Source organism: Drosophila takahashii, chromosome 3R (assembly GCF_030179915.1).
Source record: "Drosophila takahashii strain IR98-3 E-12201 chromosome 3R, DtakHiC1v2, whole genome shotgun sequence".
Taxonomy (NCBI): domain Eukaryota; kingdom Metazoa; phylum Arthropoda; class Insecta; order Diptera; family Drosophilidae; genus Drosophila; species Drosophila takahashii.
Genome location: NC_091681.1, coordinates 37,529,655 through 37,555,512, shown reverse-complemented (window position 1 = coordinate 37,555,512; position 25,858 = coordinate 37,529,655). Strand labels below are relative to the sequence as shown.

The 25,858-nt window shown below is 45.4% G+C and overlaps 4 protein-coding genes across 5 annotated transcripts; 2 read left to right on the top strand and 2 right to left on the bottom strand.

Annotated features, from left to right (window-relative positions):
* Window positions 1-48: 48 nt before the first annotated feature.
* Window positions 49-4,677, bottom strand: Tsc1 (tuberous sclerosis 1 protein hamartin). The gene is made up of 7 exons (XM_017160384.3): window positions 4,564-4,677; window positions 4,239-4,473; window positions 3,928-4,184; window positions 1,591-3,871; window positions 1,376-1,533; window positions 799-928; window positions 49-744 (listed from the first exon to the last, which is right to left on the bottom strand). Exons 2-7 carry the CDS (start codon window positions 4,330-4,332, stop codon window positions 353-355), a joined length of 3,312 nt encoding a protein of 1,103 aa, XP_017015873.2. The 5' UTR covers window positions 4,333-4,473; window positions 4,564-4,677; the 3' UTR covers window positions 49-352.
* GatB (glutamyl-tRNA(Gln) amidotransferase subunit B, mitochondrial) lies at window positions 4,589-6,905 on the top strand. The gene is made up of 8 exons (XM_017160386.3): window positions 4,589-4,858; window positions 4,917-5,061; window positions 5,119-5,232; window positions 5,290-5,605; window positions 5,661-6,085; window positions 6,152-6,288; window positions 6,348-6,471; window positions 6,533-6,905. The coding sequence occupies exons 1-8, from the start codon at window positions 4,797-4,799 to the stop codon at window positions 6,758-6,760; spliced, it is 1,551 nt and encodes a 516-aa protein (XP_017015875.2). The 5' UTR covers window positions 4,589-4,796; the 3' UTR covers window positions 6,761-6,905.
* Root (ciliary rootlet coiled-coil, rootletin) lies at window positions 6,778-25,809 on the bottom strand. Of its 2 annotated transcripts, none has more exons than XM_017160381.3 (10): window positions 25,746-25,809; window positions 17,215-17,709; window positions 14,558-15,844; window positions 13,461-13,612; window positions 12,022-13,398; window positions 10,918-11,093; window positions 8,868-10,861; window positions 7,601-8,026; window positions 7,364-7,539; window positions 6,778-7,296 (listed from the first exon to the last, which is right to left on the bottom strand). In XM_017160381.3, exons 2-10 carry the CDS (start codon window positions 17,707-17,709, stop codon window positions 7,233-7,235), a joined length of 6,147 nt encoding a protein of 2,048 aa, XP_017015870.2. In that variant the 5' UTR covers window positions 25,746-25,809; the 3' UTR covers window positions 6,778-7,232. The 2 variants fall into 2 exon arrangements, with proteins under 2 accessions (XP_017015870.2, XP_070072278.1); XM_070216177.1 differs by lacking the exon at window positions 25,746-25,809 and adding an exon at window positions 19,459-19,499.
* Window positions 23,406-25,502, top strand: LOC108070068 (uncharacterized). The gene has a single exon (XM_017160385.3). It carries the CDS (start codon window positions 23,508-23,510, stop codon window positions 25,155-25,157), a length of 1,650 nt encoding a protein of 549 aa, XP_017015874.2. The 5' UTR covers window positions 23,406-23,507; the 3' UTR covers window positions 25,158-25,502.
* Window positions 25,810-25,858: the final 49 nt, after the last annotated feature.

Below are 25,858 nucleotides of genomic sequence, written 5' to 3'. Positions count from 1 at the left end.
ATAACTGCAGTAACTTTTAAGTTAACTCAATTAAAACTCATATTTTATGCTTGCTGAATCTTAATTAAATGTTTATTATAATGTGAATGCGCGCCTTACTTATTGCCTCGTATCAAAACCATTTTTTTTTACAACAAATTGCAATGTGCTAAACAAGTTAAAATTTCAAACATTAATATTTTGTATAACCTTTATAATTATTGCGTGGAGTCAGCGATTTATTAAACCTTAGTTACAGTTTTGAACTGAATATGAAAAAATATGAAGAACCGATAACGTTTTTTTTCTTGATTTTCTGTTTGTAGCTGGCTTTACCCCAAAAAGACATTTGTTTAGCAAAAGGAAAGGAAAGCTAGTTCTTTTTTACAAACTGCGCCAGCTGCTCCTGCTGCAGTTGCTCCTGCTGCTGCTGCTGCAGGTGGAGATGCGGGTGCGGATGTGGGTGGGTGAGCGTTGGGTGACCGCTGATGCCGCCGGAGGTCGACGGCAGGTCCAAGGCGTGCGGCACGATGTTGATGGCACTGGCGGTGCTGGCCGAGGTGGCCAAATCCACGGCCGGCAGACGCACTCCGTCCTCGAACTGGGCGCCGGCGGCCAGGCTGCTCAGCACCTCGGGCATCGAGGGTGTGTCCACCAGCTGCTGCAGGTTCTTCAGCTCCGTGGAGCGCAGACTGGCCGAAAGACTCTCGCTGGAGGCCAGCGAAGTGGACAGCGGTGAGTTGCGCTCAATGGAGGAAGCAATGTCTGTGTGGGAGTCATCATTAGCTAGGGATTCAGGAGAAGCTGTCGCCCACTCACCAGTTCTGTCCGTGTCAGGGGAGCAGGTGTTGTGACCTGCTATCCCCTGCGGCTGCGCCATCATCATCATCAGCTTCTCCTCCATCTGCATGATAATCTTCTTCTGCACGTCGTATTTCTTGTTCACGGACTGCAGGAATGAGTGTATTTTATGATAAATATATTGTAAAGGTGAATATAACCTATTAAATACCCGTTACTCAGCTAAAGGGAGTGCGTGGGAGATGGAGATATTCCACTTTGATCGGGCATAACTTTTTAACGATTGGTCCGATTTGAAAAATTTCTTCTACATTTCGATAGGTATTTATAAACACTATAAAATTGCATTTACACATTTTTAAAATCTTAAAAGGTGTGATTGCCAGACACATTTAAAAATCGTTTGTGGGCGTTAGAGGAGGCGTGGCGCTCGGCTGAAATAAACTTGCGCTGCTTAGCAAGCCCAAGAATATGTGTTGGTAATCCCAACTTTCTAGCTTTTGTAGTTTCCGAGATCTCAGCGTTCATACGGACGGACAGATAGTTATAAAATCCCATTTCCTCCATTTAATTTTTAGCAGACTGTAGCCCTTACCTTGAACTTTTCCTCGTACTCATCCTTGACCGTGCTGAGAAGTCGCTTCTGCTCCGTCATGGCCTTCTCGCTGTTGACCAGCTGGGCCTGCAGGTCGCTGATCTTGTGCTTCATGCTCTCCAGCTGTGATGTCTTCTCGTCCAGGCAGTGCCTCAGTTCTAAATAAACAAACAAGTATTAATTAAACAATCTTAAAATACAAACAATATACAAACCCTTCAGTTCCAGCTGGCTGCTCTCGTGCAGCATCTGCAGCTCCTCGTCGCGGGCCCTGAAGTTGTCGATCTCGGCCAGGCGGTCGCGGCAACGCACCTGCACCTCGCCCATGATGATGAACTCGGCCTCCAGGCGCGCCAGCTCCTGCTTGCACTGCAGTCCCATGTCCGCCTGCTGCTGCGTGTGCTGCAGTTCGGTGCCCAAACTGAAGACCTGACCGCGCAGCGACTCCAGTTCGTAGTTCATCTCCTTGTGGCGCGCCACCTCGCTGGTGAGTCGCGTCTGCAGGTCATCGTTGGCCTGCCGCAGGCACTTCTTCTCCTCTAGCTCGTGCTGGTACTTGGACCTCATCTCGCTGAGTTCCTCCTGGTGAAGGGTTTGTCTCTCATTGGCCAACCTTATAGCCTGATCCATCTTCCCAGCCAGATCCTTGTTCTTCGCATCGAAGTTCTTGAGCTGCTCCCTCAACCGATCCCGCTCCATTTCCAGGCTGCGCTTGTCCCTGCTCCTTCCCATGAGCCTTCGATTGCGCTCCGCGTGTATGGACCGCCTGTAGCTCTCGTACTCCAGCTGCAGGCACATCAGTTGGCCCTGCTCGGCGTCGAAGGTCTCATTCGCCTTGATCGCATGCTTGATGTACTCATCCAGGATGTCCTGCGGGTAGAGAAGGCTTCGCTCGTAGTTATTCCGCTGCTCCTTGCACTCCAGCAGCAGTTCAATCAGCCAATTCTCGTACTGCGCCGGCGCACTGTCCACTCCCTCGACCGTCTGGGTGGCGGCATGGGCGCAGCTTCTGGCCGGCTCCTTGGGCGCCGAAATGGCCAGAATGCGGCCGCTCCTCTGCAGCCGACTGCCAGTCTTTTGCTCCGATCTCTGCTGTCTCTGTCCCCCTGGACAATCGGCCTCGTCGTCGTTTTCTTCCATCTGCTGCTGCCGCATTCCGGCCAACGCGGAACAGGACTTGGTCCTTCGCATTGGATTCTCCGCGCTCTCCACGCTCCAGTTGGCCTTCTTGGCCGCGGAGCTTCTGCTGTCCGCGCAGCTGTCATTGCCACTATAACTGGCCATGCGATTGCGACGCTTCTTGGCCAGCTGATGCATAGAGCGACTGGTGGGCATGTGCAGGCCTCCCACGCTGCACAGGCTCCTCTCCGTCTCGTTGCACTCGCCGCAAACGGCGGGGAACTCCTGCTGGCTGACCGGTGGATAGACGGCAGCGAGTTCCGAGTTTCCGATTTCCGGCATGCTGCTGGGAAAGGTGGCGTTTTGCCTGTCCTGCATGACCTGTTGCAGGCGCCGCTCGTAGGTGGTCGTCACCCGGGTGACTTCCAGAAAGGACTGACTGCTCTCCTCCGCCTCGCGACTGACATCCGGGAAGCTGAACTGACTCTGCTGCTCCTTGCGCATCGGAGAAGAAGGCTGGCTGGCTGCGAAAATAGCTCTCACTGCATGGGAGTTGACCGCTCGGCCCGGCTGCTTGATGTCCCTTAAATCTTTTAAAGGCGTCGTCTCCGGCGTGGCCTCCACAGCTGCCTCAGGTGGCGAGGAGCCCGTCATGCCCACCATTAGCTGGGAATTCATTGCCGGCTGCAGGGGCAGAATAAACGAAGTGGTGGGCGTCAGCGGAATGGCGCTACTCGTAGAGGCTATCTCGTTGTGCGGACTCCAGATGGGACCCAGTTCCCCGCCAGACGAATCAAAGCGGGCGTAGACATTCCTCGACTGCTGCAACTCCCTCAGCTGGTAGCTGTAGTCCGTGTTCGAGGTGTTCGAGGTCATGCGACTGTAGCCCGGGGTCATGGGATACGCATAGCTGCCGTCCTCGTTGCTCGCCTCGGTCAAAAGGACGGGCAGCGATAGATTGGCGCACTCCATGACCACGTCATGCGGCTCCATCTCCTTCCAGCGCGTATTGTTCACCTCGGTCTCGGGAGTCGCAGTCAGCAGCATAGGATGAACTCTCACCGTGTCCAAAAGCGGCTTTATTGTGTGCTGAAATATCCCTCCGCCGTTGCCCCGCTTGATAAAGTCCACTAGATACGCCATAAAGCTGCAGGGATACATTCCATACAGGCGGTGAAACAGCATTTGCAGACCCAACTGCAGGTGGACGAGCTTCTCGTCCGGCATCTTGGCGCTATTTTGCAGCTTCCACGAGGCCAAGTGTCCAAAGACCTCGAACAGATCGTTCAGGAAATTGGGCACCGAGTTGGGGATGATCGGCAGCAGGGTGATGATGCACAGCAGGGCGCTCATCAGCGGCACAATCTCCTTCTCGTGCTGCGGGGAGAGGAATAGGATATAGAGTGGAATATATAACTATATATATAACTCACAGTGAGCAGCTTAAACACGCTCTTGATCAGCCGGTGCTTCTCGATCTTGTACAGCCAGGTGGGATGGTGGCGCACGATGAAGCAGAACACCTGGAGGCTCTGCACGCGGTGCTGGGACTGCTTCAGGCAGTCGTCCAGCCGGTCGAAGATGAAGCCGTCGTGCGGCGCCTGTGCCTTGACCAGCACCTCCAGAATGCGCTGAGATCCGGTCTTGAAGAAGTAGTCCAGCATGAACTGCACCACCCACTGCTCCTTGTCTGGAAGGGGAGGGAAGTGGTAGATATGGAATATGTGGATTTGGAAAGACTCACTCTGGGTCAGCAGCTCCACCAGCTTGCGCTTGGCCTCCTCGTTCTCCAGCGTCATGTTGGACTCCAGGTCGCCGATGATCTTCTCTATCACCATGGCTGCAATTGATTTTTCCGCCCGCTGCTCCTGCTACTCCTGCTACTCCGCTCCTGGTCCTTCCTTCTACTCCACTCACTCGTCGTCGTGGTTTTCTTTGGCAGAGCTGCGTGTGCTTTTTCTCGTCTTGGTCGCTGTCAACTGGAGAGGAAGCGTTCGGCATTGAATTTCGGTGCCATGCGATTCGTCACTCTATAGATTCGGTTTTGGGCTACCTATAGCCATGCTTACCTCTGCTAAACTCATAGTTTTTTACATTTTTGTCGAAGAAAAATGAAAAAGGTTATTTTTTTGTGATATTTCTCTTGCGCTGTTATCGCCAGCCAATCGATTGGAAGCCAATCGGCGAAAGTCTGGCAGCACTGGCCGCAATCAAAACAACATCAGCTGTTTTGGCGCAACTTTTTTGCCGTTCTTTCCGGTAATCCGGTAATAATAATAAAAAAGATAGTTAATTTAATAAAATGCATTACTCAATTATAAGAAGACTTGCAACGCAACCCAGGTTGGCCAATGTTCCTAAGAGGTATGTTAATATTTTAAAAAATACTTATGGCTATTGTTTAACACTAGGTTTATTTTAGGAAATGGAAAAGCGTAGTGGGCTTGGAGGTCCATGCACAGATATCCAGTGCATCCAAGCTTTTTTCCGGCAGTGGAACATCCTTTGGAGCACCTTTAAACTCCTCCGTGGCCTACTTTGATGCCTCCATACCGGGCACTTTGCCGGTGAGAAGGGAATCTTACAGTTAAGATGACCCCATTACTTGTAATACCTCTTTTCAGGTGCTCAACAGGAAGTGTGTGGAATCCGGCATTAAAACATCACTGGCTCTTGGCTGTCGGGTGAATGAGGTGTCTATGTTTGACCGCAAGCATTACTTCTACGCGGATTTGCCAGTAAGAAGGGGTAAAATACCCTGTAAAACACCAAACTAACCTGATAATCCTCCCCAGAATGGCTACCAAATCACCCAGCAGCGAGCTGCTCTAGCGAATGATGGAAAGATGACTTTTCCAGTAATAACACCAGGCAAAAAAGTCTACTACAAAACAGCCAAACTTCTCCAATTGCAATTGGAACAGGACAGTGGAAAATCCCTGCACGATGACTATCTAAAGAGGAGCTTAGTTGATCTCAATCGTGCTGGTCTCCCACTGATGGAGCTTGTTTTTGCCCCAGATCTGGAAACGGGTGAAGAGGCGGCCTCTCTGGTCAAGGAACTAATGCTCATACTAAGACGTCTTCAGACCTGCAGCTGTAAAATGGAGGGTATGTCTATTCTAAACTATCTTTTCATCTTAAAATCTAAATTTTCGACCGTTAGAGGGAGCTCTGCGTGTGGATGCCAACATATCCATTCACCAGGAAGGCGATCCCTTGGGCGTACGCACCGAAGTCAAAAATATTGGCTCAGTTCGCAGCATTTCCCAGGCAATTACCTATGAAATAAACAGACAGTTGGAAACTGTGGCCAATGGCGGAGTGATTACCAATGAGACTCGCAACTGGGATGCGGAAAACCGGCGAACAGTGGCCATGCGTGACAAAGAAGTGCTGCAGGATTACAGATTCATGCCGGAGCCGAATCTACCACCTCTTCATGTTAACCTCAGGCCGGGCTCAAAGTCTACAGAGGATCTGCTTTCGGTGGCTGCTCTGAGCGAGGAAATTCCCGAATTACCCGAGGACACCAGGCAGCGTCTAATGGAGCAGTACAATCTGAATGCGGAAACTGCCATTATTTTAGTGGTGGGTATTTAGTTCTTCATTCTGTTTACCTTCTTTCATTAATAACACTTCCTAATTTTACTCCAGAACGAACCTATACTGCTGGATCATTTTACCAGCATCAGTCGTAGTTTAAATGAATTGCCAAAGAAAGTTATATACAATTTTCTTATCAACGATTTGCTGACCTACTGCAATAAGTTAAATTTGGATGTAGAAGATTGGTAATATCTTATTAAAATAATATAAACTAAGTGATCTCTTATGATTTTTCTTATTACAGCTCCGTAAAGGCTGATGATTTGAAGGATATATTACAGAACCTACACACTGAGCAGATTAATCTTCAAGCAGCACGACAGCTAATTGAACTGCTACACAATAATCCCAACTCCAAGAGTAGTGAGGTAATTCCTTTGAAACTATTTAATATTCAGAACTTAATTCCCATTTTCTTTCTTTTCCCAGCTCATTGAACTGCACAACCTGCAGCAGATTAGCAAACCAGAGGAGATCGAGAGTCTTTGCCAGCAGGCCATTAGCAACCAGCCCAAGGCAGTTCAGCAATACCAAAAGGGCAAGGCCAAAGCTTTGTTCGCCATTGTGGGCGAAGTGGCTAAGCTATCCGCCCAAAAGGCCAACATGAAGCTGGTAGTACAGTGCCTGGAAAAGCTTCTAAAACCCACCAAAAATTAAGAACTCACCTAAGATAGTTGTGTTCATTAGGAGTGTGTTTCTCTTGTATATATTTTATAAAACATGCAGTCGACAAACCGCACTGTATATAGGTTTAGATAGGCTAAGGATTAAATATAGTTGTTGCTTTGTTTCGTGCTGACTAGTTCGGTGTTCTGGCCAATATGTAAATGCAAATGATGTAAATTGTCGTGTTAGTTATGGTTCGGTGTTCTCCCTCGCTCAGGGAGAATCGGAACTCGTGACCCTTTAATGCATAGTTGTTAGTTGTGTGTAGATGAAAGGATGGCATCCGAATGCGACTGGATGGAACGCACTATATTCGATTGTCTAACAGGGCAGACAATGAACAGCTAGGATTGTACTAAGGCAAACGAAGGAAGGAAGCCTCTTCTAAATAAATGCAAATGGCAGTGAGCGTTAGGTCTTTTTGGCGGGATAAAGTTTAACCAAATCTCTAGTTCACATCGCTCTAGTCGCGATCATAGTCCCGGCAGGTCGAGGGAGGCAGGCTCATCGAAACGGCCGAATCGAGACTGCAAGTAAGTATTTGTTATATTAATTACTAATATTTAATGATTTTTAAACCCTCTCCAGACTCACCGACGACTCTCGCTCTCCAAGAGATGGGCATCCACCGGGTGCTGGGAAACATTGCGCAGGGAATCCCCAAGGGTGCTCCTCAAGTGCTGCATTTCCCTGTTGGCCTTTGAGCTGCGCAGAATATACTGTTGCCGTCGCTTGGCCTCCTGAGCCAACTGCTCGCGCAGCATGGATATCTATCAAATACAAGTTACTTATTTTTTGTATTACCCTCCAGAATCTGTGAAGATAACCCACCTGATTCTCCAGGCGAAGAACCTGCTGTCGGTGCGACTGTTCCCTGGCATCGAGTAGCTTCTCGGCGTGCATCTGGGCACTGCGATAGCGATCCCCGTCCAAGCCATCCGTGCACTTGGCGCTGTCATTCATACGCGCCTTGCAACGCGCCAACTCGGACTCCTTCTCGGCCAGCAGCGTCTCCAGGCGACGCACCTTGAGTCGCAGATCGCGGGTCTCCTGCTCGATCACACTGTGATCCAATCCGCAGTTGAAGGAGTTTCCTCCGCCGCCGGCATTACCACCTCCCACATCGTAGCGATTCGAGTCAAACTCCCCGGAATCTGCAGCTCCACCGTAATAGGAGTTGGACTTTTCGGCACGATCGTAGGCGTTTCCGCCGGAGAACTTGCTCTTCCGTTCGCATTCCAATTGCTTGACTTTGTCCTAAGGAAAAAAGGTTGAGTAAATGATTAGAAGCCATTAAGAATAAGAAACTATGGAGAAAGTATTTACAGACAAATTACGTTTACTTAATTTATATTCATAATATTTATCACCCCCACGCAGTGGAAAAAATATTTAGTTATTAATTACTTTGAAAGCCTTAAAGAATTAGAAACTATGGAGAAAGTTTTAAGAGAATTCTCAGGCAACACTACGTATACTTAATTTATAGTCTTAAAATTTATCACTCATACGCAGTGGAAAACATATTGAGTAATTGATTAGATTGAAAGCCATAAAGAATTAGTAAATAAGAAGAAAGTGTTAAAAAGATCTTGGGCAACACTACGTATACTTAATTTATAGTCCTAAAATTTATCCCTCATACGCAGTGGAAAAAATATTGAGTAAATGATAAGATTGAAAGCCATAAAGAATAAGAAACTAAGAAGAAAGTGTTAAAAAAAAACTTAAACAACACTACGTATACTTAATTTATAGTCTTAAATTGTATTATTGATTAGATTGAAAGCCACAAAGAATTAGAAACTAAGAAGAAAGTGTTAAAAAGATCTTAGGCAACACTACGTATACTAAATTTATAGTCTTAATATTTACTATAAAATAGGACCTATAAAAAACGGTTATTAGCCAATTTCACCCAAAACAAATTGCCATAAAAATCTAAAAAAATCACATTAATTCCTAAAATAATTAGAAGCCGCGTGTGAGGTTCAAATTAGAACAATAATCACTCATACGCAGTGTTGTCTACAGTTGATTTTAAAGCTTTTGCTATTGTAAAATTTGTGATAATTAACTAATTAATATTTCTTCCCACCTGTAGTGTCTGCAATTTACTGCGCAGCTCGGACTTCTCCCGCTGGGAAGACTTCAGCTGCCTGCTGAGCTCATCCTCGCCATTGCCGCCTCCGTTGCCATTGGTCAGCCCCTTGTCGCCGCCGCCGCCGCTCTCCTGATTCCACTTGGCGATGCGCAGCTGGGACTCCAGAGCCGATCGCTGAACCTCCAGATCGGTGACCTGCTCCTGCAACCGCTGATTGCCATCCAATTGGGCCTGCTGGCTGCGACGCAGCTCGTTGAGATTGGTCTGTGCGCTGTCCAGTCGCTCGGTGAGGATGCGCTTCTCGTTCTCCGCGGTCTGCAGCGACTTCTGGACCAGCTTCAGCTTATCCTCGTTGGCCTGCGAGCAGTGACCCTGTTCGGAGAGCTCCTTCTGCAGGGTTTTTAACTCACCCCGCAGTTGCGTTTCACTGACGGCGGACTTTTGGAGGCGCTCCTTCAGCTGATCCACGGTGGTCTTGAGAGCAGTGCAGCGATCCTCCAGTTGGGTGAGTGCCCGATTTTGATTCTCTAGCCGCTCGGCCATCTGACGGATGCTGCAGTCCTTCTCCTGCAGCGCCATTTGCAGCCTGGTTAGATCGCCCTCCATGGCCACACGCTGCAGATCCAGTTTGCTGGCCCTGCCCTCCACCTTGGCCAGTTCCTCCTGCAGCTGCCGCTTCTCGTTGTCCAGCTTGGCGCACTGCTGTCGGCTCTTCTCCAGCCGCTCCTCGTTCTGCCCGTTCTCCTCCGACGTGGCCGCCAATTGCATCTCCGTTTGGGCCAAACGTTCCCTTAACATCTGGCACTCATCGTTGCGGTGCTTGAGCTTCTCCTCCAGCGCCTGAATGGCCGACAGCTTCATCTTGCGGTCCGTCTCCAGATTGCTCTTCTCCTCCTGCAGATTCCGCAGCATGGCCTGCAGCTTGCCCAGCTTGGCATCGCACTTGAGTTGCTGCTCGGCGGCATCTTGGAGCTGCTTCTTGGCCGCTCCCAGCTGCGATTTGTAGTCATCCTTCTCGCGCTCCAACTGGGCCACTTGGTGCATCAGATTGCGAACACCCTTCCTCACCAGATCCGGATCCACATCGATGGGTCCGTCGGGACACTGCGAAGTGCTTCGGTTGTCGTAGTCCCCGCAACTGCGCGATGGACTGAATCTCCGCGAGGGACTGAGCAAACGATGGGAGAGATTCACACTGCCATCCACTTGGATTCCGGCAATCCGGCGCAGCGTGTGAACCACCGAGGAGAGCTTCTGTTCGGTGTCCCGCTTGTGCAGCTCCACGCAGGACAGCTGCTCATCCAGGGCGCGAATCCGACCTTCGGCTCCACCTAGTCGAGCCTTCAACTCCTGAATCTGCTGCGTGGCATCCGCCAGGCAGACCTCCAGGTTGTGCTTCTGATCCTCCAGCCGCTTCTCCCGGCCACGACCCTCCTCCAGTCGCTGGGCCAACTCCTGCTCCCGCGCATGGAAACGGTGCTCCTCCTGGTTGTTCTGACACCTCGCCCTGCCCAATTCCTGGCGGGTGGCGCACAGATTGGCCTCCAAATCGGACAGCTGCTTCTTGATCTGGCACAGCTCCTGCTGGGCCCGCTCCTTGAGCTCCACCTCGGCCACCAACTTGCACTGCAGCTCCTTGCCGCCCTCGTCCTTCTGGGCAAACTCCACCTGGGCCTTCTGCAGCTGCGCCTTGGTGGCACTGAGATCCTGCGTGGTTTTCGTAAAGTGATTCTCCGTCTCCTTGAGGATCGTACTCAGCCGGGTGCGTTCGTTCTCCAGCGAGTTCTTGGTGTCCTCCAGATTGCTGATCTTCTGCAGAGCCTCCTCGATGGCGCGTGCCTGCTCCCGCTTGGCGCTCTCCACGCGCTTCACATGGTCGCGCAGCTCCTTGTTGCTGCCGGAGTACTTGTCCCGCTCGATGTTGCTGTCCGCCAGTTGGCGGCGACAGTCTGTTAGCTCCTTGCGCAGACTGTCAATGAAACCTTCGCCTGAATAAGGAATTTTTAGAGAATTTCTAGTGAGGATTCAGTGGCCTAGTACTCACCCTCCTTGGACTTGCGCAGTGCATCCTGCAGCTCGTTGTTGGTGCCCTCCATTTTGTCCTCCTTCAGACGAATCTCCATCTTCAGCTCCTCACTCACACGGCACAGGGTGTCGCGCTCTTCCCGAATGCTACTCAACTGCAACTCCTGCTTGCGGATGCACTCCTCCAGCTTAATCCTATGGGAGATATTAAGTAGGGGAAAACACATATGTATTTCAATTAAGTGAAGCCTTGAATAAATCAACAGTATGTTTCGATCACCCCTCTTACTAAGAAATATTAAAATAGATAATCCATTGTATCAATTTCAAATCATTCAGAGATGATTCGAATTTTAAACCATTCAGAGATAATTCGAATTCCAAATCATTCAGAGATGATTCGTTTTTCAAATCATTCAGAGATGATTAAAATGTCAAATTATGTGAGCTTACATAAACGATGCAATATTTAACATCTTAAATATTTAAATTGGTGGCCCAAGGCAAGAATATAAAAGCCGCGAATTCTTTCGAAGGGAAATATTTTCAAAACAAGAAATATTAAAATAAAGAATCCATTGTATCGATTTCTACACGTTTCGAATCATTAAAATATGATTCGAATTTCAAATCATTCAGAGATGGATCGAATTTTAGATCATTTAAGCTTACATAAACGAAGCAATATTTTCTATCTTAAATATTTTTATTAGTGGCCCCAAGGCAAGGATATAAAAACCGCAAATTCTTTAGAAGGGAAATATTTTTAAAACAAGAAATATTAAAATAAAGAATCCATTGTATCGATTTCTACACGTTTCGAATCACTAAAAGATGATTCAAATATCAAATTATTCAGAGATGATTGGAATTTTAAATATTGTGAGCTTACATAAGCGAAGCAATATTTTCTACCTCAAATATTAAAAGGCAAGTATATAAAAACCGCAAATTCTTCAGAAGTGAATGATTAATAAATTAAGAAACCGCGAATTCTTCAGAAAATGTTTAGAATCATTGTTGATTGTGGGTCTAGTTTGTAGAATTCTTCAGAATAATAATTTAGAATAATTGTTGAATCATGGCTCTAGTTTGTAGACTAACTAAGAACCAAAATACTAACTTGTGCTCCTCCTCCTTGGTGCGCATGTGCACCATCTCGTCCTTGAGCTGGGCAATCGCCGCCCGTTGCTTCTCATCCCTGGCGTTGGCCTCGCGTCTGCTGCGATCCAGGGACTCCTGTTCGGTCTTGAGATCCCGGGAAACGGCTTCCAGCCGCTCGGCCACCGCCTGCTTGTCCCGGTGGGCAATCAAGAGGGCCTGCTGCTTCTCGCTTTCAGCGCGGATCAGTGCCTCCTCATGCTGTTGAACCAGACTCTCCAGATGAGCCTGCAAAGTGGCCAGACGCTCCTGCAACTTCTCGATCTCATCATCCTTGGCCGTTTGCAATGCCTGCAAAGCCTGTTGCATTCGCTTCTCGAGGGCATTTCGCAGCTGGAGGATTTCCTCGCCATGTCGCTTGGCCGCATCCTCGGCGCAGGCTTGAAGATTGGCTATCTTCTGGTTGAAATCACTCTCGGCCGCCCGTGCGGCATTGAGCAACTGCGTCTTGGTCTCCTGGGCCTTCCGCTGGCATTGCTCCAGATCCTTTTGCAAGCGGGCCACGTGATTCTTGAGCGACTCCTCGCGCACCAAAGCCTCCTGAAGATCCCGTTCCAACTGGCTGCGTCGCTCCTCGGTGGCCTCCAGTGAGGTATTCGTATCGAAGAGCACCGATTCCAGGGACTCCTTCTCCGAACGCAAAGCGGCCAGGAGTTCGTTCAATCGATGCGTGTCCTTCTCGTGCAAATCGATGACCACCTGCTTCTCCTCCACATCCTTCACCATCTCCTCCAGATTCCTATTCAACCGACTATTCGTTTCGGTGGTCTGCTCCAAACGCTGGCGAGTCCTCATCAGTTCCTCATTTAAAGCCTCCTTCTTGCGGCACATGGCCGTCAGTTGGTTGTGGATATCACCACGATCCCTGGTGACGCAGGCCAAATCCTGCAGGATCTTCTCCTTCTCCAGCTGCAGGCACTTGAGCTTCTCGCCTGCGGATAGATTGTCCGTTTCCAGTTCAAGACGCGCCTTGTCCAGCACCGCCAGTTCCTTCTTGAGTTCTCCAATTTCATTGGACTGATCCGCCGACTGAAGTCGCAGCTTCTTGCGCTCCTCCTGCGTCTCCTGGAGGCAATTTTGGACGCTCTTCAGCTCATCGCTGGTGGAGCAACTGTTGTTTGACAGCTTTTCGTGCTTCTCCTGCAGATCGCACTTCTCTAAGAGAAGCTTATCCAGGTCGTACTCCAGATCGGACTTTTGCTTCTCGAGCAGATTGATCAGGTTATCGGACTCGATGCGCTGCTGCTCGAGGAGATCACGGTTCAGGCTCACCCGGTTGAGCTCCTCGCGCAGGGAGATGGTCTCCTCCCTCAGGCGACTGCTGCGATCTTCCTCGGATCTGTTGGGATTTTAATTAGATTTTATAGGATTCTCTTTTCAAATGGTATCGTTAAATTTTACCTCAAATTCAACTCGGTGATATTCTTGTCCTTAAGAATTCGCTGGATTTCTAGCTCCACCGCTTTTTTGTCCTCCTCCATGGAATCGATGCGCTTCTGCAGTTTTCCACAGTTCAGCTGAAGTTTCTCATAGTCACCGCTCAGGTTCTCAAACTAAAAGATGGGATAATTAAAATTAAAGATAGGAATAAAATATGTTTCATAATAATATTTGTCTAGAAAATCTATACTTCCTAGTATTATTCCGAGTCCCGACCAACCCATTTAGAGATACGAGATAGAGATCCCGGTGCTGATGAACTTAGCCCCTTGCTTCCCATTCCTACTCACACGCCGGCTGCAACTGCAATCTTCGCAGCCATAATTTGTAACTCATCGCAGACATGGCTCTTCACCCCGGATTTGAGTTGGAATATTAATATACATAAATATTCAATCTACGGCGTAATCAGACTCAGACAGAGACTAATCGAGTTATCACCCATCCGCCCCCAATCTGCCTTGACATCCACACTTGGAAAAAAACCAGACGATCTTTTGTTAATTAAGAAATTCCATTAAGTTGTCTAGACCTATTATTTCGGGAGATATAGGTAAGATTGTTTTTAAACCACCCCGAAAGGGAAAATAATGGATCGTATATGAAGTCTATATTATAAATAATACGGTGTTCAAGGAAATATCTTTTAGGAAGACTAAATTGATTATAATTAAGAATACTTTATCTTGACTTTCCCTTCTTAACATCCCTTAATTCCAGGAGATATACTTAACATTCTTTTTATAAAACCCAAAAGAGAAAATGATGGATCATGTATAATATAAACGATTCAGGAATATATCTTTTAAGAAGACAACTTTATTTGGACTTTCCTATTTTAAGATCGTTTAGATCCCTAAGATATACCTAACATTCTTTTTATACAACCCCAAATATATATATCCAGATGTATTATAAATTTATATTATAAAAGGTTCAGGTAAATATCTCTTAAGTTGAATATAATTCAAATTCCATTATCTGGGCTTTTCCTTATAAAAATAGATCTCTTTATTCCAGTATCCTTTAATTGTACCTATCTGGTTATATCCACTTACCGCACTATTGATATCGGCTCTGCCCATCTCGGACTGCTGTTTCTGGGTGCGCACATCGTCCAGGCCGCGCTGCAGACTCTCCCGCTCCTGCAGGAGTTCCGACAGCTTGGAGTTGCTGCTGTCCAGCTTCTCGGTGAGCTGCTGCATCTTGGTGGTGAGCAGCTGCTTGGTGCCCTCGCTGGTCTCCAGCTGCGACTTGGTGGTGCGCAGGGATTCGCTGGTGTTCTGGAATTTTACTTGCATATCATGGAGGGCCAGTTGGTATTTGTGTAGGGCCGCCTGGACGGCTGAGATGGTGCCCTCGGCGAAGGCCTGTGAGGCGCGTGTTGAGTTGCGTCTCGGGGATTTCCCACCAGCGGTGCTCCCTGCACCTCCTCCAGTTCCTCCTCCCGCCACGGAGGCGGCATCACGTGAGAGATGCATGTGCTGCATGACCCCGCCGGTGACCTCGGCGTCTGCCTCGCGATCTGCGATCTCGGCATCTTGAACAACGGCCTGCGCAATTTCCCTCATCGAATTGTTCAGTCGCTCGATCTCGTCGCTATAACGACTGGCCAGAGCAGCTTGGGATTCCGCCTGGGCACAGCGATCCTCGAGTTTCTTGAGCTGATTCATCAGCTCCAGAAGTCGCTGATCGCGCTCCATAATCTCGTGACGGGCACTCTCGTACTGAACCTTCAAAGTGGCTAGTTGGTTCTGTAGCTCATCATTGCTGCGCTGCGATTGCTTGAGTTCCTCATCCGCCGCCCTTTTGGCCTGCTGATGGGCAAAGGCCACCGTGGCATTGGAGCCACTGATGTCCTTGCCCACACAGCTGATCTCCTGACCCATCTTGGCCACCTCCGCCTTCATGGCCGTCTGCATTTCCTTGAAGGATCGCTTCACAGAGACCACTTCTCGCCACATTTTCAACAGCCTGTTGTGCTCGCTGTTGTAGTAATCCTTGAAGGCCTGCTCCTCCTCCTTGAACTCGTCCTCCTTGATCAGCAGTTCATCCCTCAGTCCCGCCCAATCATTGGTCAGTTTTTGGAGATCATTGGTCAGCGCCTCGTTGGTGCGATTCGACTCCTCCAGCTGCTGGCGAAGGGCTCCATTCTGGGCCAGGATCTGCTCGCAGCGCTGGTGCTCCTCCTCCAGTTTGCGGCACAGTTCAGCTGCTCCGCCGCCGCCGCCTCCGGCGACCAGGACGTCGTCGTGGACATAGTCGCGACTGCAGCTGGGCGGCGGCGAGTCCAGCGAGGAGCTGCAGGGCAAACTGCTCTGGCCCAGGGTCAACGAGGTGGAGCACTAAAATAAAATAATAAATAAAATATATGGAGTGATTCTAATATTTGGATGGATTAACATCGAAAGAAATAATTTTTTTTTTACTTGTAGCAACTTTAAATAACTTTAAATAATTGCAATCACATTAGCCTATGACCCCCAAATTATATTCAATAAATAAAAACTTGTATAGATTAAACTGAACAAACAATGTATTACTCATACGCAACGTGTCCTCCAGTCATAAGAATCATTTAATATTTATTTAAGAGCCATTCGGTAGCTTAAAACAATCAAAAAAAAAATAAAAAACATCTTTTAAAAATGGAAAGTTTTTTTATTTATTAATCTACGGTAGCAAAGTTTATAAAACTCATAACTAAACAAGAAAGGAAGCTAGCTTCGGCAAGCCGAAGCTTATATACCAAAATGTAAATGCAAAAATGTTAAATTTCTTATTATTTCACATTAATTTTTCGATCGTTTCTATCACAGCTATATGATATAGTAGTTCGATCTTTTAAAAATTAAAATCGAAATTCGGAAATAATTCAAAATAGTCATATCCCAGAGTAGAAGGGAATGTAATAAAAACCAACAAAGATATAATTTTTTTCCCATTAATTTCCATTTAATTTTTCGACCGTTCCTATGGCAGCTATATGATATAGTGATCCGATTTAAAAAACAAAAAAGCCGAAATTCAGAAATATATAAAAAAAAATATTTCCAAGAGTAGAAGGTAAAATTTCAAAAAACACCGGAGCTAGAATTTTTTTCGTTTTTTTTTTTGATCCTTCTTATGGGAGCTATAAGATATCCGGTTGGTTCCGACATATATACTACCTGCAATAGAAATACGACTTTTACGAAAGTTTCATCCCGATAGCTTTAAAACTGAGAGACTAGTTTGGGTAGAAACGGACGGACAGACGGACGGACAGACGGACGGACAGACGGACAGACGGACATGGCTAGATCGACTCGTCTTGTGATGCTGATCAAGAATATATATACTTTATGGGGTCGAAAATGTCTCCTTCACTGCGTTGCAAACTTCTGACTGAAATCATAATACCCTCTGCAAGGGTATAAAGAGGGTCTTACAGTTTCTTTTATATCAAGTAAATTATATCTCAGTAGGCAGATTTAAAGAATAAAAAAAAACATTTTAATATCAAAACGCATTAAAAATGGAAAGTTTGTTAGCAAAGTTTATAAAACTAAGATGAGCTTTAGTCTTTTAATAACAAGTAGTTTAAAATAAAATAATATAAAATAGGAACATTTAAATATCAAAAATCTTTTAAAAGTGGGAAGTTTTTAATTTAAAAGGTATATTTTTTTTTACAAAATATTTTCCAATAAAAAATATTTTTCTCTGTACTTACCAACACCTGACTGGTGGTTGGACCCGTGGTCAACTTGGGTCCCGTTCCCACCGTTGGCTTGATGGTCTCGTGCATGCGGTCCTCCAGGTCGCTGCATCTCTGCCGATACTGCTGGATCTTCGACTGCAGCCGGGTGACCAAATTGGCTTGGTTGTGCTGCGCCTGCTTGTAGGTGTCCAGGCGGCGTCGATAGCTATGCGACTCGTCGGCCAGCCGTTGGCGCAGCTCCTGATTCTGACGCAGCAGGGCCGATGGATCTCCTCCACCTCCTCCTCCTCCGCCCGGCGGACCTGGGCTCATCATCCTGGGCGTTAGGGCGCCGGCGGCGGAGGCGGAAACGGAGGCGGCACTGGCCGAGGGGTCACGCCCACGCTGGCTGCGCGAGAAGGGCAGCCGGGAGGCGGCCGAAGTGGGTGGGTGGGGTGCTCCCGCCGCCTGAAGGTCGACGGCCGATGGGCAGGGCGTTTGCTTGAAGTTATCGCGATACGCCTGCATCTGTAGGAGGAGTTACGAAAAAGGCAGTGAGTTCGGTTCGCTACTTTCGATGAAATTGCTGTTTTGCGGTCGGCATTGCGTGCAACAGCATAGAATCACGTAAAAGTTTGAAAGTTTGGTCTTACAACTAGGTGTTACCCTATAAATCAATTTTAAAAATTGAAAATTATTTAAAATATATGCATAATATATTAATATATGCTTAAAAGAATATATTTTAAAGACAATTAATGGGGCAAAATTAAGTATATTTATTTTTATATTTTTTTTATGGTAATTATTATTTAAAATGTATGCTTAAAAGAATATATTTTATTTTTAGACAATTAATGGGGCAAAATTAAGTATATTTATTTTTAATTTTTTTTTTTTTATGTTTTTTTTTTATATTTTCTTCTTATTTTTTTTTTCATTAAGACAGTAAATTTTTTTAAAATGATTAAGATATTATAATTTAAAAATTAGTTTAAAAAACTATTAATTTTGTTCATTTCTAAAATCCTTTAACAAATGCGTATAATAATAAATTTATATTTAAATTCCCTAAAAATCAATCAACCCTTTCGGTCAAATGCAAAGGGGTATATATAGGCAATATGAAGCGGAAACTTTCTGGCCAAAACTTTGGCGCCTCGCCTACGCTTCAGAGCGACTCGATAAGTTAGTCCAAATTGATTTATTAACTTGTTCCGGGCCTGGAGTCAGTCGTCATGACAGCTGCACCGAGTTATATGTATGTTCCCTCGCAAATAAACAAGCTCAGCGCCCTCTGTTCATTATCGTCCAAGGATCCAAGGATCCCCAGTCGAAATGGCTGGATTTCTTTCAGCTACGTCCATACTTTCGAATGATATTTTTGGGGGCCCACTTGAGGAAATTGTTTTTGGGCCCGCGGACGACACGCATTGCACAGTCTGTCACCAGGACAGCAAGTGTTTGTGTTTACCACCCCCATGCTCCTCGAATCCAACTTCCAACTCCTCCCCCCAAAGTCATAATAATTCCCTTGTCCTCGTATTTATTTAATAAACAACATTTCCGCCGTTGTTGAAACTTCCTTTGACACGAATGCGTCTTCTAATTTTGAGCTCCTTATGCTGTCCATGTCCACCCAATCCCACCCATCGCCATTTCTGCTTATGCAAACCATAAAAATATAATAATAATATCCTTGATAGTGCGACTATGATTTGGCATGCAATCTTGTACTTTCTATTTTAGTTCCTGATTTACTATCACCGGGGGCTCAGTCAAATGGAGGTCGTAATTCTCGTTTATATGAGGAGAGTGGGGGATCGGAATAGAATTGAGAATCAATCAATTGGTGAGACTAGGCTAAAGATGACTTCAATAGGAAAGAAACAAAATTTTTAGGGATAAAAAAAAGATTACTATATTAATATTCCAAAGCTAATCTTTATTCAAAGACCCATTTAGAGATTATTATATTATTTTAGGAATATTTTGAGTTATAGCTTTGAAAAATATTTGAAAAAAAAAGTATAAAGAATTCTGTTTGTTTTTTAACATGGTAAACTTAATTGAATTAAATTTGAAAAAACTTAATCCATTAAAAAATCTACTTTTAATTTATTTAGTAAAATTTACCGTGTTTCCTTTTTCAAATTATATGTCAGTTAGAGGCTTTTATTTCAGATTCAATATGCTTTTTTTAAGCATTGCCTCATTTCTTATTTTAAGTTTGAAGTTTATTTGGTTGGATTATTTTAACAGCAATCTAAAACTTACATCTCACTGGCAATTTATATGGCTGCCGTATAATCCCACTTAAATCCTTTATTTCAGGTTTTCAAGCACTTTCCTTTATTTCGTTTTATTTTTAGTCCAAATTAAGAGCGCGCACTAGACACTGTTGTTAACTGATTGAGCTCCAATTGAATACTCATCAAGTTATCACGGAATCCTGGGGCTCGAGGCCTCCTTTGCGTTTCCCAACGTGTCCTGCCTGGTGGCAATTGACACAAATTTGCGGAATGCGGAAGCACTAACGCAACCAAAGCTCCTCGGGAGGGAAAGTTAATCAGACTGAGGGCCTAACTAACTGGTTGGTTTTGGGCCTGGGAATACGAATAGGAATCGAACTGTCTGGGCCCGCGGAACTAAGCCAACTGAGCGGCCAGGAAACTTTTCGCAAGGAGGAAGAACTGAGGATTCCCTTTTCGAACTAACCGCCATTAGGGTCTGCTTCGTCTGGGGACTACAACTTCCATGGGGGCAGAGTAAACATTGAATTAACAAATTCCTGGTTACCACCGGCAACCGCAATTGATTACGGAAAGAGGAGCTCACAATTATGTTTGGCGTGCGAGCGAGCAACAAATGCAAATCGTGTCTCGAAGCATATTCCGAATGCGGTCGGTCAAATCGGGGCGATATATCGATGGGGTATATAGCTAAAGGTATAGCTGCATATTCTCTAACTATGGGTGGTGGGTGGTTAGTCCTTTCCTAGTCACATGCTTCATGCCTAACTGCTTTTAATAAGTCAACTAGCGGGGTAATAAATTGAGAATGTACGGTAGACCCTGTCGATGCGATTAACCCTTTTCTTGATTTATTTGCGGTGAATATAAATGAGATTCTATGAATAGTTGAACCCTTGGATACGGTTATTATGCTAAACATTTGCCAGGCCAAAGAGGACAAAAATAGTTATTACTAGCTTAAAAAAAAATGGTTACTTTTAAAGGTTCCACAATAAAAAGATGATCTATAAAATAATTTGAAAAATTCTACAGTTTTATAAAAATACAAGATCATACAATATTTCTTCATTTTTATTTTAAGAACTATTTCAAATAAATTGTCATAACTCTTGAAGGAGAGAAAGATCTGTTAAAATACTACTAAAGGAAATATTATTAGGATTTTTAAAAGGTTTTTTTACAACATTCCCCTTAACATTTGTAAGATTTATTGCCAACAAAAAATACAGAATTTTATAGTATATCCCATAGTATAGTATGATGTGGTATTTCATAACCCATCTTAAGTCTCCCACTTTACAAACCCAAAATGTGCGAATCTGTTTTGCATTATCTCCATCCACGTAATGCCCCGCTAAAGGCAAATGTCAAAATGTTTCCTGGCACAGGTTGCGAATTCTATTGCGATTGAGGACTTTCGGGGTTATCGCCATCGTTCATATCAGAGAACTGCATACTCATGCAACCCACACCGCAACGCCATATAAATAAAGTGTAGGTAGTACATAGGTGAGACAGCTATTTCTATGGCTAAGCGACGACGACGAAAAAATGCCAGAAAAAATGCCGAGAGCTGAATTTAAATATATTGAATTCGAGCAGCCTTATCAGCAGGCGTTTTGAACCTGAAAAGCGACCTTGGGGAGATATCAAAGTGCCAGGTACACAGAATTATTATTTCTATTATTTCCATTAAACTCGTGTACAGATGTCGAAATACAGAAATCAGAAGTCAGACTCGCGACCACTATGTGTACTGTGTAGACTCTCAAAGTCCGAAGATTGGTTATGCATTCGCCATTAAGGTGTTTGTTTGCTTCACTTTCAGTTTCCAGTCGTTTCAGTTAATCTCGGCCCGATGCCATAAGGTCTATACTATGTGTAGGTGTGAGATTATTTCCAAGCATAAGTTTGCCCGGGCTATCGGGTTCATATAGTAGAGCCCCCTTATCACCAGAAATGGGATTGAATACCTTGCGAGTGTGTGTGTGTGTGTGTGGCCAGAGCAAAGTCCCATTGACCACAAATCTGGATCTGATCTGCCGGGAACCTGCATTGCAATGCGATCGATCGATCCATGGTGGAACAATACAAGGTGGTCTCGTCAGCTCTGCTGAGGACGTTAAATATGTTTACCTCTCTGTCTCTCTTAGGCGATAGAATGAGATAGCTAAATAGAGACTGACACAAATAACGTCCTCAAAAGAGGGCAGCTCTCGCGACGAGACCACCTTGTATAGTTCCACCATGGATCGATCGAGCTTTTTTCCGAACTCTGGCGAAAAGATCTTCGGTTCTCGGGGAGATTTCCCCTCTCTTGACAACGGGCGCCACTGGGATGGAACCTTCAATCTCTGGCGATGATTTATACCCGATCATCGCCAAAGATCAGCGACGAACGGAGGAGAGCGTATAGATCATCCCGAGAGTTGGCGACAATAAACATCACGTTCACACACACTGTTCGGCTGATCATTTATAATTACCGCTACACTGAGAGAGTTTCATCATCTTTTATTACATCAGCGGTGATTTATAATCACTATCTATCCAACTAATCTTGATTTGTTAAGGGTATCACTATAAAATGTAGAAAACCAATGTATTTTAATAAAATATATGGGCACTTCCAAAATGTCGCTCGGGACATTTGCACACCTTTAAAGTTGAAAAAAAATTGTAAAACAATGGATTTTAATTTTAATTATGGGCTTTTCTTTTCACTCTTCCCAAGCTCTATTTTTGGTAAAAATCTTGATTTTGTACCACATTTAGTTTTTAAGATATCGGTAAAAAACTGCCGTATTCGCTCGGGACAAAAATAGAAGTGGATTTCGGGGAAGTTCATACAACACCAGAAATTAGCAAATTCTGATGGAATATTTGAATGCGATTTTTTTTAGAATGTTGTTCAAATATGTCGCTGTGAAATGCTTTTGGTTTTACTCAAAAATTCTTTGCCGTTTTTTTTTTATGCAGTTTCAACCACATTCGCTCGGGACATGTCGCTCGGGACATTTTTTCCGACTGTTTTGTAAAGCGGATTTCTTGACCTCTATCTCTCAATTGCTGGATGTTTTGCTTTTAACTTAATAGTTTAGCATGTGAATGAAGCATTCAGTACAGAAAAATGTCACATATTAGCATTCCTATAGGATAAATTTACAACAGAAGACAGGTCAAAAAAATAACAAAAAAATAGCCAAAAACTGATTTTTGCGTATATTGGTGGGGTTTGTCATAAAAATAATCAAACTATACTCCAAATTTGTAGTTAAGCTCAGTATCCAACTAATTAGAAACTAATATCGGGGCAAAATCATGTGGAAATATGTTTTATTCAAGTTTCAAGGTTTTTGGCTTGGTGGACTTTTTTTTGGAAGTGCCCATATGATATAGTCTAGAAATTTACTCGAAAAAGGTATTGTTTTTAAAAGAAACCCCAAATAAATCCAATCATAATACCAACTTAATTATTATAATTTACTTTTCTTGATACCTTGAGTTCCAGCATGGCAACCATACCATATTTTTTGATAAGCCCACCAGCATAGACAAGAAAATTACTGACCTACCAGAATGAACTGCAAGTCATCGAATTTAAGGTCACTATTAGGAAACATGTCTGTACTTTAAACCTTAAGGTTTCGTAGTGTCTGAGCCTGATAGTGCTATTTATAAGTTCTTAAAAAATATGAGTGCCTGTCGCCAAAGTCTATTTCCAGTGCCAATAAAAGTAGTGCAATTAAACCAATCAGTAGTGCGATAAAGACATACCTTATCATAACGATTATTTCGAGGAGTTTTCTCACACTTTTCTAGCAGTGCATAGGTATAGACAGGGATTGGACTCGCATTCGGTTGATCCCAGGCGATGGACATGTGTCTGGGGTGGGTTATCAACGCTCGGCGCGACTGCATCCCATAGGTTTAAAGTATAGCTCCTATTTAAAACGCGCTTTAGTCACAGTTCGGATTTTGCCAGCAGCAGCACGGCAGCGATAATCGAAGATTACGGAAGAATACGGAGATAATATAATATAGTACGGAATACGCGAATCGCGAGTGAAGATGTCCCAGACCCTGGACGACCTGCTGTTGCGCCAGGAGCACGCCCGCCAGCTGCGTCAGGCCTCGCGCTCCAAGTTCCGGCGGATCAACTCGCTGGATTTGATACCGGAGCATCCCAGTCAGTCGGAGGAGGAGGAGGATAAGGACTCGCAGACGCCCCATAAACATTTTGTGACCCTGAGAAGGCAGAGAACTGCGGATGGGAGTCTTCTTAGGAGTCAATTCCAGACGCAGACGCCTCTGCAAGCGAATCTGGGAACTCGAGTGCTGCTCTTTGGACCCCAATTGCTGATGAGATTGGTTCTTACCATCCTGAGATATGTGCTCTATATACCCTTGTCCATTGCGGCACCTAGCTTCTGGCTTTCGGCGCTGCTCTGGATCTTCTGGAAACTCTTGAGAGTGCCCATTGCCCTGGTCAAGTGGCTACTGAGTGGCGAGGAGGAACTGGGTGCAGTGCAGCGGCAGAAGACCATACTCCTCAGTTGCGGCAGCACCATACAGACGCTTCATTTGGCCAGGAACTTCTATGGATCCGGTGCTCGAGTGGTGGTCTTTGAATTTGAGGGTCTGTTTGGATTGGCCAGGTTTTCAACGGCGGTGGATAAGTTCTATGTGGTGCCGAGGCCCACTTCTAGTAATCCCGATCAGTACATAGCCGCCTTGTGTCACATTGTGAAGAAGGAGCGACCCTCGGTTTATATACCCGTTTGTGCCACCAGTCCCGCTTACTATGATTCCCTGGCCAGGCCGCATTTGGAGGTTTTGGGCTGCGCCAGCTTTATCCCAGGAGTACAGGAGACCCTCCAGCTGGACGACTGCCTGCAGCTCTTCCAGCGCTGCGAACAGCAACAGATGGCTTTGCCTGCCCATGTGGTTTTAACTGCTCCCCGGCAGCTTCAGCAGATCTACGAGAGCGGCTTTGTGGGCAGCTATCGGAACATCCTGATGGCCGCTGGGATGCAGGGAGTCCTGGAGCGGCACAAGTACATATTGCCCAATAGGAGGGCGGAATTGAAACTGAACCAGCATGAGATTAGCGACAGGCAACCCTGGTTGGTGGTCAGGGATCAGCCGGGCTATCATCACTATGTGACCTGCACGACGGTCAAGGATTCGCGGGTGGTGGCCAATGTAAGTTGCCGGGTGGAGCATCACACAAAGAACCTAATCCCTGTGCCTCGAGATGATGAGGCGCAGATAGAACTATGGTTGCGATCCTTTTTCGCCAAGGTGCGATTCCAGAGGCCCGTAAATGGACACATATCCTTCCGGCTGGTCAAGAGTCCCGCCCACGGGGGTCAGTTTGTACCGCTCGGCAGCCGACTGGGCGTGGCCCTGCCCTATATATGCCATAATAGATCGCATGCCCAGTTGCTTTGCCGCGCGATGAAGTGCATCCATAGAAGGGGACTCCCCGAGGACGAGCTGCCCAACTGGAGCTGGTCGGCGCTGGAGAGGAGCACCTCGAAGACGGCGCTGGACAAGCGGGAGGCTCTCTTTGCCTACTGGGATCCACTGCCCTATTGTGCCTACTATCACTTCCAGTTGCCTTTAGAGAACGTCAAGCTGTTTTTGCAGCGACGGAATCGCAACAGCGGCACGACAACCAAAAGTTTATCGCCACGCATCACGGTGCCGGTTCATTGAACGGAGGATCTGGAGCTGAGCTACTGAAGCTACTGAAACCATCGGGATCTTGGCATCAGGCGTTACGCCAGCGAGAGAGATTACACAGACTGATCAATAATATATGTGGAATATATAGAAATCTATATAGCATATATGTATACTTTTCGCATTCTATACTATTTCTTTTTTTTTGTTTACGCCAATGGGGTTCAACATCCATCTAAAGAAGATTAGGCACGTTAAAAAAACATGTACCGCACACACACACACACACGCACACCACATGCACATGCACTTGCTAGAATATAGAATTTATACCATATACCATACTATACTGTATAATAAATAATATTTATATTTTAATTGCCCATTTGACTTAATTTTTTACTTGTGCGTGTTTTGTTTTTCAGGCACTTGCGACGCATTTGGGGCTTCAAAAACGCAATAGATTAATTCCGATCCTTAAAAATATTTATAAGGTATATTAGTCCGATATTCTTTTTATTTCTTTGAATATTTTGATTTATTTCACTGCATCTTATATCGTTCAATTTATTAATTTTGTTTATATTATAAACTAAGCAGGTAAAGTTATATTTTATTTACCCATTTAATTTAGTATAGCATTTGTTTGATGTATTTTATTGAGTATTTAGTCACTTTTTAGCCACTTTTAAGTTTTTAGTAGTTACTTGGATCCATTTTAATGACCTGACGGT